A 10,959-nucleotide genomic window follows, 5' to 3' on the forward strand; every position below is an offset into this window, starting at 1 on the left:
TCCTGCAATCATGGCCTGCAGCACTTCTTGCTATTCTATTCCTGATCTCATGAACAGTTGTGCCAATGCACCCTAGCCCTGACCTACACTACGCTCTGTTTTACCAGTCCTGGGCTCCCCACAAACAGTTACGCCAATGCACTTCATTTCTGACCTGTTGCTGTTCCAGTCCTGTGCCTTTCCCAAGCAACGGAACATAGGCTTTTCCATGTGAGATCAGCCCATTGCTCCATCAAGATCCAGTATCCTGCCTCCAGCAACAGCCTCTGCCTGGTTATTCACTACTTTTGCCATGTTGCGGGAGATTTTCAAAGGCAAAATGGAATGTAAGCACCTGGCTGCATGTGGACCCTTGAAAATCTCACTGTTTATAGAGAGTGCTTTGTGGAATATGAATGACAGTTCCTGCTCAAAAGAGCTTAAATCTAACCTGGATAATACAATACAGAGACCACTGGTTCCAATGAAAGGAAGTGAAGGGGCATCGCAAGGGAGGTATGTTTGAAGTTATTTGAGGGGAGCTTCTTGGCTGGTGGGATTTTGGAGGCTGTGCCAAGCACAAAGGGGCACCATCGAGCAAAGCATAATAAGGACAATGGGAGGAGATGGAGAAAGAGACTTGAGGCCCCAAAGTGCTTACTAGCTACAATCTATTTAGCTTTGAGCTATCACTTAATAAAAGGCTCCTGTTTGAACTTCTTATCAGCTGTGAAATGTACCCAAATAGTTCAAACTGCAGGCAGTAGCAGTATTGCCAATCTCAAGCATTTGAAAATTACATCAGACCCCCCCAAAATCATGAGATTGGCTTAAAATCATACGCTTTTTAAAAAATAAGTATTTGGGGACTTTCTTTGTGCTTTAGGGGTCATGCTTTCAGGGTTTCTCTGCAAACAGCGCTATAAATGTGTGGGTTTTTTTTTTTTTTAATGAAATCTGAGAATCCTTTGATTTCAGTGGTGTGACCGTTAAGGAAACCACCACATATCACAAGACTTGGGGACAGTTCCAGTTAGGGAAAATCATGCTTCTCTAATCTACTAGAATTTTTTGAGCTTGTTTGACCAAGTAGTGAATAAGGAGGACTGGTTGATAGAACTTATCTGGGCTTTAAAAAGCCTTTGGCAAAGTCCCTCACAAAGAAGTTCTTAAGAAAACTGAACGATCACAGGAGTGAGAGAGAAAATTCTGTCATGGATCAGAAACTGGCTAAGAGACAGAAAAGAAAGAGGAGTCAATGGCCAATTTTCAATCTGTCAAAAGGTTAACACTGCAGTATGCCACAAAGGTCCACGCTAAGGCCAGTGTTTATTATATTAATGATATGGGTTGGGATGAATGAAGCAGTGGCAACATTTGCAGACACAATGATTATTTAGGTTAAAACCAGAGAAGTTGGCAAAGAACTAATGATGGCAGATAAAATTCAGCTTACTAGGTTCTAAACTGATAGAAATGACACAAGGAAAAGACCCTGGTGTTACTGAGGTCAACTTGATGAAAACCCCGGCTTGGTGTATAGTAGTGGCCAGAAAACTAAATAATGTGTTCTAAAGATAGAGATTGAAAATAGTACTGTGTAGTTATGCCGATTTTCTCAATTAACACTACATCTGAACCTGGGATTCTGGTTGAGATTGTCAAAGCTGACTATGATTCATCCACCCACCTCTCATTGAAATGAGTGAATGTTGTGTAGCCAAATTGCCTAGATGACTCTGAAGTTCACTGATTTGTTCAGTTCTGGTCTCCCCGTCTACAAAAAGCATGTTAGCAGAAAGAGAAAGGGGCAGAGCTGGGTGATAGTCCCCACTCTCTTCACACTGAAGCCTTTCCAGGACTCATCATACTATCTGTTTTGGAGAGGAGATGAATAAAAGGGGTCATGAGAGAGGAATATGAAATAATGACTGCAATAGAGAAGTCTCAGATGCTCCTGTGTACCCTAGTAACTTCTTAAGACAAAACCAAATCAATATCCAATAAAACTGAAAGGCAGTGCATTTTAGAACTGACGGAAGAAAATACATTTTTTACACAGTATGTAATTAACGTATGGGACTCATTGCCACAAAAGATAATTGAACCTAAAAAAATTGGTAGGATGTCAGATGAGTAGATATTTAGATCAATAATGAGAACATCCATGTTTGGGTCAGACAGGATAGAAAATGCACGAGGACTATAAACCTTCATGCTTCAGGGCATACAACAACCACTACTGCCTGGAGTCAGGAATAAAGTTCCTTTAGGAGCAGGTTACTCCATAATTGTCCACTATGATGTTCATTGCAGTGACCCATGAAGCATCTGCTAATGATGGCCACAGGATCCTGGACTTAGACAGGTCATTGCTCTGAACCAGTTTAGCAATTCTTACATTTCTAGTGTTGGCAATAAATCAGGCTTCAGCTGATACAACCAGGCACCTGGCCTCTTGCCCATTTTTAATGGAGCTTGAAGGAGAGGAACATTCTGCAAGACCAAATCAGATCTGAGTGTGTGAGGTGGGGTAACAGGGTTCGTTCCATGCCCCTTTCCCACCCACGTTCAATTTGCTTTTCTGTAATTTTGGCCCATGGGGCGAGCAGTTTCCACTGTTTATCTAGGCCCTTGGTGATAAGGGTCCCCTTGAGTGAGCTGATATTTATATTTGCCCTTTTATAATAAAAATCCAGAGAACAGGATATGGGCCACGTAGCATATACCTCTGCTGAGAACAGTCACAGTCTTTGGGGGTGGAGGGTAAGAGCTGCTGCTTGCGTAGCTAAGCTTGAGAGTCTTCCTTCTCCTTGCTGTTCTGCACCTCTCCCTGTTCCCACCGATATCCAGGAGATCAGACATCTAAACTGCTGCAAAGTATGGGACTGCTTTTGTGTCAATAGGCTGAAGAATTTACCCATCTGCAGTTAGGAAAAGAGACTATGGAGGAAGCAATTCCATAAGACTTGATTGGCGTGAAAAGTTCTTCCAGTGTTGACAAAGTGACAGTTTAAAAAGAAAGTGGGGTGGGGGGTGGGGGAAAGGGGAGACAGACACCTCCCATCCCCAGCTATCTGCCGGAAGTAGCCACAATGCACTCAGAACAGGGCTACACACTGGTGGTTTGATCCAGACACTGGACTTGATTCAGGAATGATTGGGTGAAATGCTCTGGTCTGTGTTATGCAGGAGCTCAGATTAGATGACCGAAATGGTCCCTTCTGGCCCTTCCCCCTGTGAAATCTTTGCAAAACCCACCACAGTCGATCACAAGGGTGCAAGTGAAGCTCCCTGTGAACTTAGCAGCAACAGGACAACACTGTTGCCCCTGGAACTGGAACCTCTGAAGTATAGATGAAATGTCCAGAGGGGTTTTTCTCCTAGCGAGTGATGCACATCTGGAATTCGCTCCCCTAGCAGCTCGTGTCAGAATCCACCTGACTCGGGGCTCAGGAGCAAACAGCGATAATGGTCAGGACAGGGATTGACGTTGGAGGGTATCGATGGGAACTGGATGATGAAGTGGTGGCCCCAGCTGACGGACGCAGGAGTTGAGCTAGTTGCTGCCGAGTAGTGGGGAAGGTTTTGCTGTTCCTGTCCTGTGCACAGGGGGGCTTCGTCCTCCAAGGCCATTGATAAAGTCTCCCTTGCAGATCCAAGGGTGATCGAGTTTATGATCAGAGCTCTCCGCCCCCGGTGGTCTGCTGGGCTGTGCCTCCATAGGGATAACAACAGTCCTGTGTTATAAGGGATGCCCCTTATTTAAATACAAAATCACTACGAGTGCCTTTTATCCCGTATTTCAACCAGGAGTGTAGCACTGCCAGCAGCCAGGGTGGTCCGGAGGATCACTCTGGCACCTGAAATCAGGGGCAGAACCGTGCTCCACCACTGGGATTGCACTTTGTGAAGTGCCGCCAGTTGGCAACTTGACCTGGCTGTATGGCGTCTCAATGCTGTTCAAATTAGTCCCGGCCGCTCCTCCGTCATGCCAAAGTGGCCTCTGGACCCCCTGCTGAAAGTTGGGCCTTCACCCGGCATTGAAATCTGAAATGGCACCCTGCAGAGATTTCTTCCTCACCGCACAAGAGGATCAGGAGCTGCAAAAAGCAGCAAGAAATACCCTGGTGAGTGTTGCTTAATAATAATAATAAATATGCAAACTACAGACACCAAGTTTTGGCAAGTTGCCACCCCCACCTCTCCGCAGTGTCAGCCAGATCGATGTGTGTGTGCGCGCGCTATGAAAACCGGCCTTTATTTTTGAAATACAATGTTGGCAACCCTAAGTATTCTATTAAGTCCCAGACAAAAAACGATTAAAATGGAATTAAGGTTTAGAGTGCATCTCAGTATGGCAAGGTGAAAAACAGGACCGTGATCATCTCCAAACCCAAGAAATTCAGAGTTAAGATTTTTATTAAGAAACGGAAATGCACGGTGAAGGCACCCAAATAACTAACTCTGCTCTGTAGTGACACCATTTAATAGCAATAAGATTACGATTAAGGCATTTTAGTGTTTGGTATCTCAGCTTAGACAAAACTGATTTTTAAAGACACTTTTTGTGCATCTCCCACTGCTCCATTAGTGTAACTACTGGGCAGAGTTAAGGTTAAGCGTTACCAGTGCACCTGCAATTACTTTTGAGGGCAAATTGGATATTTGTGGGGCTAATGATGACTTTAATGTTTGGTTTTTTGCATGTAAGAGTCTCACCTAACCTTGCATAATCTCTTTTAAGTACTTAGCTGGCCTCACTACTGCAATTTTTACTGTACTTACATGCAAAGATTTGATGTACTGTCACGCACTCAGTGTAACTGCAAATGCAAATTAAACATACAGTTGCACAAACAATGGGGCTCTTGGGGGTTATAAAAATCCTTCCCTAAAATTCACCCCTTGGTTGTTTTTAAAAGGCCACAATGGGGACATTCCTGCCTTCCAAGGTGAATGGAGCTCCCCTAATCAGCAGAGGCTGTTTCGATATGCAACCCACACCACCATGTTTTGTTCTCTGAGGAACATTACATACCCTTGTACTTGTCTGGCCTCTTGAAAAGTTACAGGTGAGTATTGGGATGGAAACAATGCAGGTCACCCAAAACTATTATAATCTTGTTGTTCTTTCCATTATAAGCCAGCTACTGTGTGTGATCAAACTTTTCCTCCTTTGGAGAAAACATGCGATAGAACTATCAGACTGCAAGCAAGTGGAAGATAAAGGGGAACAAGCTGGTGGGTTGTTGGGTGTTTTGGGAGTTTAAGAACTTCGATTCCTCTTATCATTCCAACATTTCTCTTCAAAGAGTAATTTAAAAGTAAAATGGCAATTAGCCTTCTGATTAAGCAGCTGTTCTTGAGATAAAGGGCCCTTAGCCCTGTTAGGGCAAGCCGCAGCATGAAGTGTTATTGACAGTTGATAAGCTTCTGATATGTGAATGAGATAGTGGCAAAAGGAGGCGGAGACAACAGTGCACCCTTTGGGTATATAGGCAGGGAGCCTGGGACTCCAACCTCAGCCACCGCGGTGTCCAGGACTGAACTGGGGGACTGTTTAGAAACTGCTTGCAAAAGAAGAGCATCATGAAGTGGCTGATCCTCGCCTTGGTGTGTCTCCACCTCTCAGAGGGGATGGTGAGGTGAGCATGGAATAACAGTGTGGCCACTTGACAGCGATTGCTGATTATGCTGGTGTGAAGGAAAGAATAGGAACGTTGTGGGGAGTGGTTTGAGAAGGAGAGTGGCACTCCTGGGTTCTGTCCTTGGCACTGCCACTGACAGGCTCTGTGACCTTGGACGAATCACTTAATCTCTCTCTGCATTAGTTTACTTATCTGTAAAATGGGGGCAGTGCTACTGAGGGGAGACTTGATCGCTGTCTTTCTGTTCTGTGCAGAATCCCCCTGAAGAAATTCAAATCCATGCGGGAGGTGATGAAGGAGAAGGGCGTACTCAGGGACTACCTGAAGAACCACAAGTATGACCCAGCCAGCAAGTACTTCAACAACTTTGCTGTTGCCTATGAGGCCCTGGTTAACTACCTGGATGTGAGTATGTGCCTGATTGGAAAAAATAATGACAAAAATGGAGCAGAGACAAGGAAAAGATAGAGGCTGTCAACCATGGAGCAAGGATGGGAGGAAAGCGAGAAATTCAAATGGAAAATATGATCTCCAACTTGCACCAGCCCATCTTCTGTAGGACGGTTCTTGTAGTGTACAGGAATCGGGTAGTATCCCTTTAAATAGTTTGTGAGCCCTCTCATGGTGGTCACCGTGTTCTAGAGCAGCCAACCAGAGCAGCCACATGTATGTAGCTAAGCCTTGCGTGTTTGTGTCTACAGTAGAACCTCAGAGTTACGAACACCTCAGGACTGGAGGTGGTTTGTAACTCTGAAATGTTCGTAACTCTGAACAAAATGTTCTGGTTGTTCTTTCAGACGTTTACAACTGAACACTGACTTAACACAGCTTTGAAACTTTACTATGTAGAAGAAAAATGCTGCTTTTAGCCATTTTGAAACAAGCACGGGAGCAATTTCCTTACCTTGTCAAATCTTTTTTTTAAACTTTCCCTTTATTTTTTTAGTCGTTTATATTTAGCACAGTACTGTACTGTACAGTATTTGCTTTTCTTTTTGGTCTCTGCTGCCTGATTGTGTTCTTCCAGTTCCAAATGAGGTGTGTGGCTGACCAATCAGGTCAGAACTCTGCTGTTCGTAACTCTGAGGTTCTGCTGTAGTTAGTAAACACAGTTATTTGGGACTCAGCTATGCCCTGTGGTTCCTCCATATAGATTTTTGTTCTGTGAGGAGTAAAAGACCCAACAATTCTCTCGGCCCTAATAAAGAGCACAGGCTGCCCTCTAGCTAGAATATATATTTAAGAAATTGAATCTCTCTGGAGGAAAGCGAAGGGTTAAAATGGAAGGGGGGAAAGTTTGCCCTTTTTTGGAAACCCTCTAGCAGAGTTGGAGTTCTTTGCAAAACCTCTAACTGCATGAGATTCCACCGTCTCTTGTCACCATCCACCCACCTGGCAGCCCCATTGGTTTGAGATTACGTATGTGGTGCAGATGGCAGTGACTGTCTCCAGCATGCTCAATAGTACTATTGGTTGGCAAGTGACATGGATCATGAGGAGGAGAACCTGTGATGAAAAGAATGCCCCCTTTTCTCTAGATGTCCTACTATGGGGCAATCAGCATTGGAACCCCACCCCAGAGCTTCCTGGTTCTCTTCGACACCGGCTCCTCCAACCTGTGGGTGCCCTCGACGTACTGCCAGAGCCAGGCCTGCAGTGAGTAATCGCCATGCACAAGGGGCCGATGGAAATGTCTCTACCATGGAGGGAGGTTCTCTATCACAGTATCCCATCCTGGGCACTGACCGAGCCGTAATCCGGATTGTTCGTCAGGAATAATGTAGACGCCCTTCAAATCCCAATATGCTAGCAGTGTTCTGAAGTCCCACTGCAGACAGAAAGATAGCCAAGACTATGGAAGCGCATGTCATTTACGTAGTTTGGAAGCTCTGTGGGGCGGGGACCCTCTTTTTGTTCTGTTTGTACAGCGCCTGGCACAGTGGGGGCTAGTCCATGACTGGGGCTCCTAGGTTCTTACGGGAATTCAAATAATAATTGATTTATTTTTAGATATACACGCGCACATAATTTAAAATAGATACTGTTTGATTATATAATACACACACGGACACACAAATTATTCTTCTCTTCTTTGCTTCCCATCCATCAGCTCAGCTGTGACCCTTGAGGCCGAACAAAGTCTGTCCACCACTTCCTACCTCGTACCAGCTTCGTGGCTTTGTTCATCTTTGAACCTTTTGTTGTATGTCAGTCTCCACCATGTCCGTCCAGCGCATCCTTGGTCTTCCTCTATTTCTACCTGCTTGCAATTTGGTATCTTTCACCCTGTCTGGTATCCTTCCTGCGTCTGCTCTTGACACATGTCCAGACCTTCACAGTTGTCTTTCTTGGATCTTCTACAGCAGCGTTATTTCTTACCCTGTTTATATGTCTATAAAAATAAAATCAATCCGTGTATTACAAAGGGTAGAAATTCCTATTCAAATGCTTTCAGTCCCATAACAGCTCCACTGCTGAGGTGTCTGAAGCCCCAAAAAACTGTTTCAATCAGTGTAGGCACATGTGACAGTTTCAGACGGCTGCATGCAAAGAAAGAGGCAAGCCAGGGAAGGATGGTCCCGTGGCTAAAGAACAGGATTGTGGGGCCGGGTTGTGTCTCATTGGGCAAGTCACTGCCCTGTTTTGTGCCTTCATCCCCCACCTGTAAAGTGCGGGTGATTAGACCTACCTCAAAGAGGAGCGGTGAGGCTTAATTGATTAGTAACGGGTGCAAAGTGTTGGAGAACCGCAGGGGGAAGGTGCTACAGAAAGGTCAAGTTTTGCCATTATTGGACATTTCTAGAGGGGATTAGTGTTGGGCTCAGTTCGGGGTGGGGAGCTTCGACTCTGAATCGGTTATTTGCACAAGCTGACAACTGACGCTGATCTGTGTTTACCTCTAGCCACCCACACTCTGTTCAACCCCAATGACTCCTCCACTTACTCTTCCAATGGACAGACCTTCTCTCTGCAGTACGGCAGTGGCAGTCTCACTGGAGTCTTTGGCTATGACACCGTGACAGTAAGTAATAGCATCAGCTGAGGAGATGACATAGTTATTTGAGCTTCGCATGAGCTGGCAGGTGCTAGCATCCGAACTCCTTCAGCAGGCAGCGGTAGAAAGTCTCTGATTTCCCCTGTAGGCCCTGCCATGAGGGGGCTGAGATCACTCACTCTAGCTAGTGAATATACGGCCCATCACTCATTGGGGAATTTTCTGTTCAAACAATGCCTTGCCGAGGGCCAGAACCGAGACATCTATTCCACTTTTAATCTCCAGATGATAAGGATATAATCTGGGTTTTTGAAGTGGGCTTTCAGAAATGAGGTGGTTGGGGAACAGGATGTTTGGGAGTATTTCAAACAAAACCCAAGGCACTCAGCATTCTTTTTTCAACACCGTGAACCTTCAGACCCCCGGGCTGTGTATGGAGAGGCACCTGTAGCTGGGAAGCCTTTCTTTAGTTGGACATCCACTAGTTGCAGAGCTTTGGAGGAATGTCTGAGCCTCAGTGGGTCTTGCTAGTAGTAACAACATATTATTGTAAGAGGCAGCGTGGTCTAGTAGTGGGAGTCGGGAGATCTGGTTTTTACTCTCAACTCTGTTTCTGACGGGCTGGGTAAGCTTTAGGTAAATAGCTTCCCCTGTTTGTGCCTGTTTCCCTATCTATAAAATGGAGGTGATGATACCCACAGAAAGTGCTCTGAGATTTCTTGGCTGGTTAGATAAGTGCACCCAAAGTTCTCCTTCCTGGGTTTGCTAGGTTCAGTGGCCTGCTTGCTCTGTCTGGTTGTAATGGCTATTCCCATCTCTTGCTCTGCAGATCCAGGACGTTTCCATCACAAAACAGGAGTTTGGCCTGAGTGAGACTGAGCCTGGCACCGACTTTGTCTATGCTCAGTTCGATGGGATCCTCGGTCTGGGTTTCCCTGCCATTGCTGCTGGCGGTGCCACTACTGTGATGCAAGGTCTGATCCAGGAGAACCTCATCAGTGCCCCGCTCTTCAGCTTCTACCTGAGTGGGTAAGTAGGAGGAGGCTATTCCCCTGTCTCTTTAAGCCCGTCTGCTGTCTTTATATTTCCCATGATCCTTTTCCCTTTGTGTCAGCTCCTCTGGTCTCCCATGCCCTGAGGAGGGCCAACAGCAGAATAATGGTTAGGAGCAGACTTCATCCTTTCCCCTGGAAATGTGTGCTGCTTCTCTGCAGCCCCTTCTTTTCCCACTCAGAGCTGGGCAAACCGGTCAGTATGGGGAAGCTCACTGAGGTCATTCACCTTCCCCTCCCTGTGGTGAAGGTTCTACCCAATCAGACGTAGCATGTTCCTTAGGGGCTACAGTCTCTAGGCTTCACTGTACCATTTCTGCTCTACTCCACTCTGATTAGGCCTCAACTAGACTATTGTGTCCAGTTCTGGGCGCCACATTTCAGGAAGGATGTGGACAAATTGGAGAGAGTCCAGAGAAGAGCAACAAAAATGATTAAAGGTCTAGAAAACATGACCTAGGAGGGAAGATTGAAAAAACTGGGTTTGTTTAGTCTGGAGAAGAGAAGACTGAGAGGGGACATGATGACCGCTTTCAAGTATGTAAAAGGTTGTTACGAGGAGGAGGAAGAAAAATTGTTTTTCTTAACCTCTGAGGATAGGACAAGAAGCAATGGGCTTAAATTGCAGCAAGGGAGGTTTAGGTTGGACATCAGGAAAAAGTTCCTAGCTGTCAGGGTGGTTAAGCGCTGGAATAAATTGCCTAGGGAGGTTGTGGAATCTCCCGTCATTGGAGATTTTTAAGAGCAGGTTAGACAAACACCTGTCAGGAATGGTCTAGATCAGGGGTCTCAAACTCAAATGACCACACGGGCCACATGAGGACTAGTGCATTGAACCGAGGGCCACATCACTGACACCCCCCACTTGCTGCCCCTGGCCCCGCCAGCACTCCACCCCTTCCATTAGGCCCCACCTCTTTCCACCCCTTCCCTGCCCCAATCCAACCCCTTCCCCGAAGTCCACACCCCAACGCTGCCCCCAGCGGGTGCAGAAAGGGTGCAGGGTGCGGCGGGGGCTCAGGGCAGGGAGTGCAGGAGGGGTGTGGGATGCGGCAGGGGGCTCAGGGCAGGGAGTTGGGGTGCAGGTGGTGTGCAGGGTGCGGCAGGGGGCTCAGGGCAGGGGGTTGGGGTGCGGGAGGGGTGTGGGATGTGGCAGGGGGTTGGTGTGTGGGATGTGGCAGGGGGCTCAGGGCAGGGGGTCGGGGTGTGGGATGTGGCAGGGGGCTCAGGGCAGCGGGTTGGGGTGTGGGATGTGGCAGGGGGTTGGGGTGTGGCAGGGGGC

General features: G+C 46.6%; 1 protein-coding gene across 1 annotated transcript in view; it reads left to right on the forward strand.

Annotated features, from left to right (window-relative positions):
* The first annotated feature begins 5,571 nt into the window (after positions 1–5,571).
* LOC113407127 (gastricsin-like) overlaps positions 5,572–10,959 on the forward strand; it is an 8,181-nt gene continuing 2,793 nt past the window's right edge. The window contains exons 1-5 of the mRNA XM_026655210.1: positions 5,572–5,627; positions 5,885–6,035; positions 7,169–7,286; positions 8,534–8,652; positions 9,455–9,654. Coding sequence (XP_026510995.1) covers positions 5,572–5,627; positions 5,885–6,035; positions 7,169–7,286; positions 8,534–8,652; positions 9,455–9,654 — 644 coding nt within the window. The remainder of the gene's footprint in view (positions 5,628–5,884; positions 6,036–7,168; positions 7,287–8,533; positions 8,653–9,454; positions 9,655–10,959) is intronic.

The sequence above is a fragment of the Terrapene carolina genome, unplaced genomic scaffold, assembly GCF_002925995.2.
Source record: "Terrapene carolina triunguis isolate 2854851 unplaced genomic scaffold, T_m_triunguis-2.0 Scaffold198, whole genome shotgun sequence".
NCBI lineage: Eukaryota > Metazoa > Chordata > Testudines > Emydidae > Terrapene > Terrapene triunguis.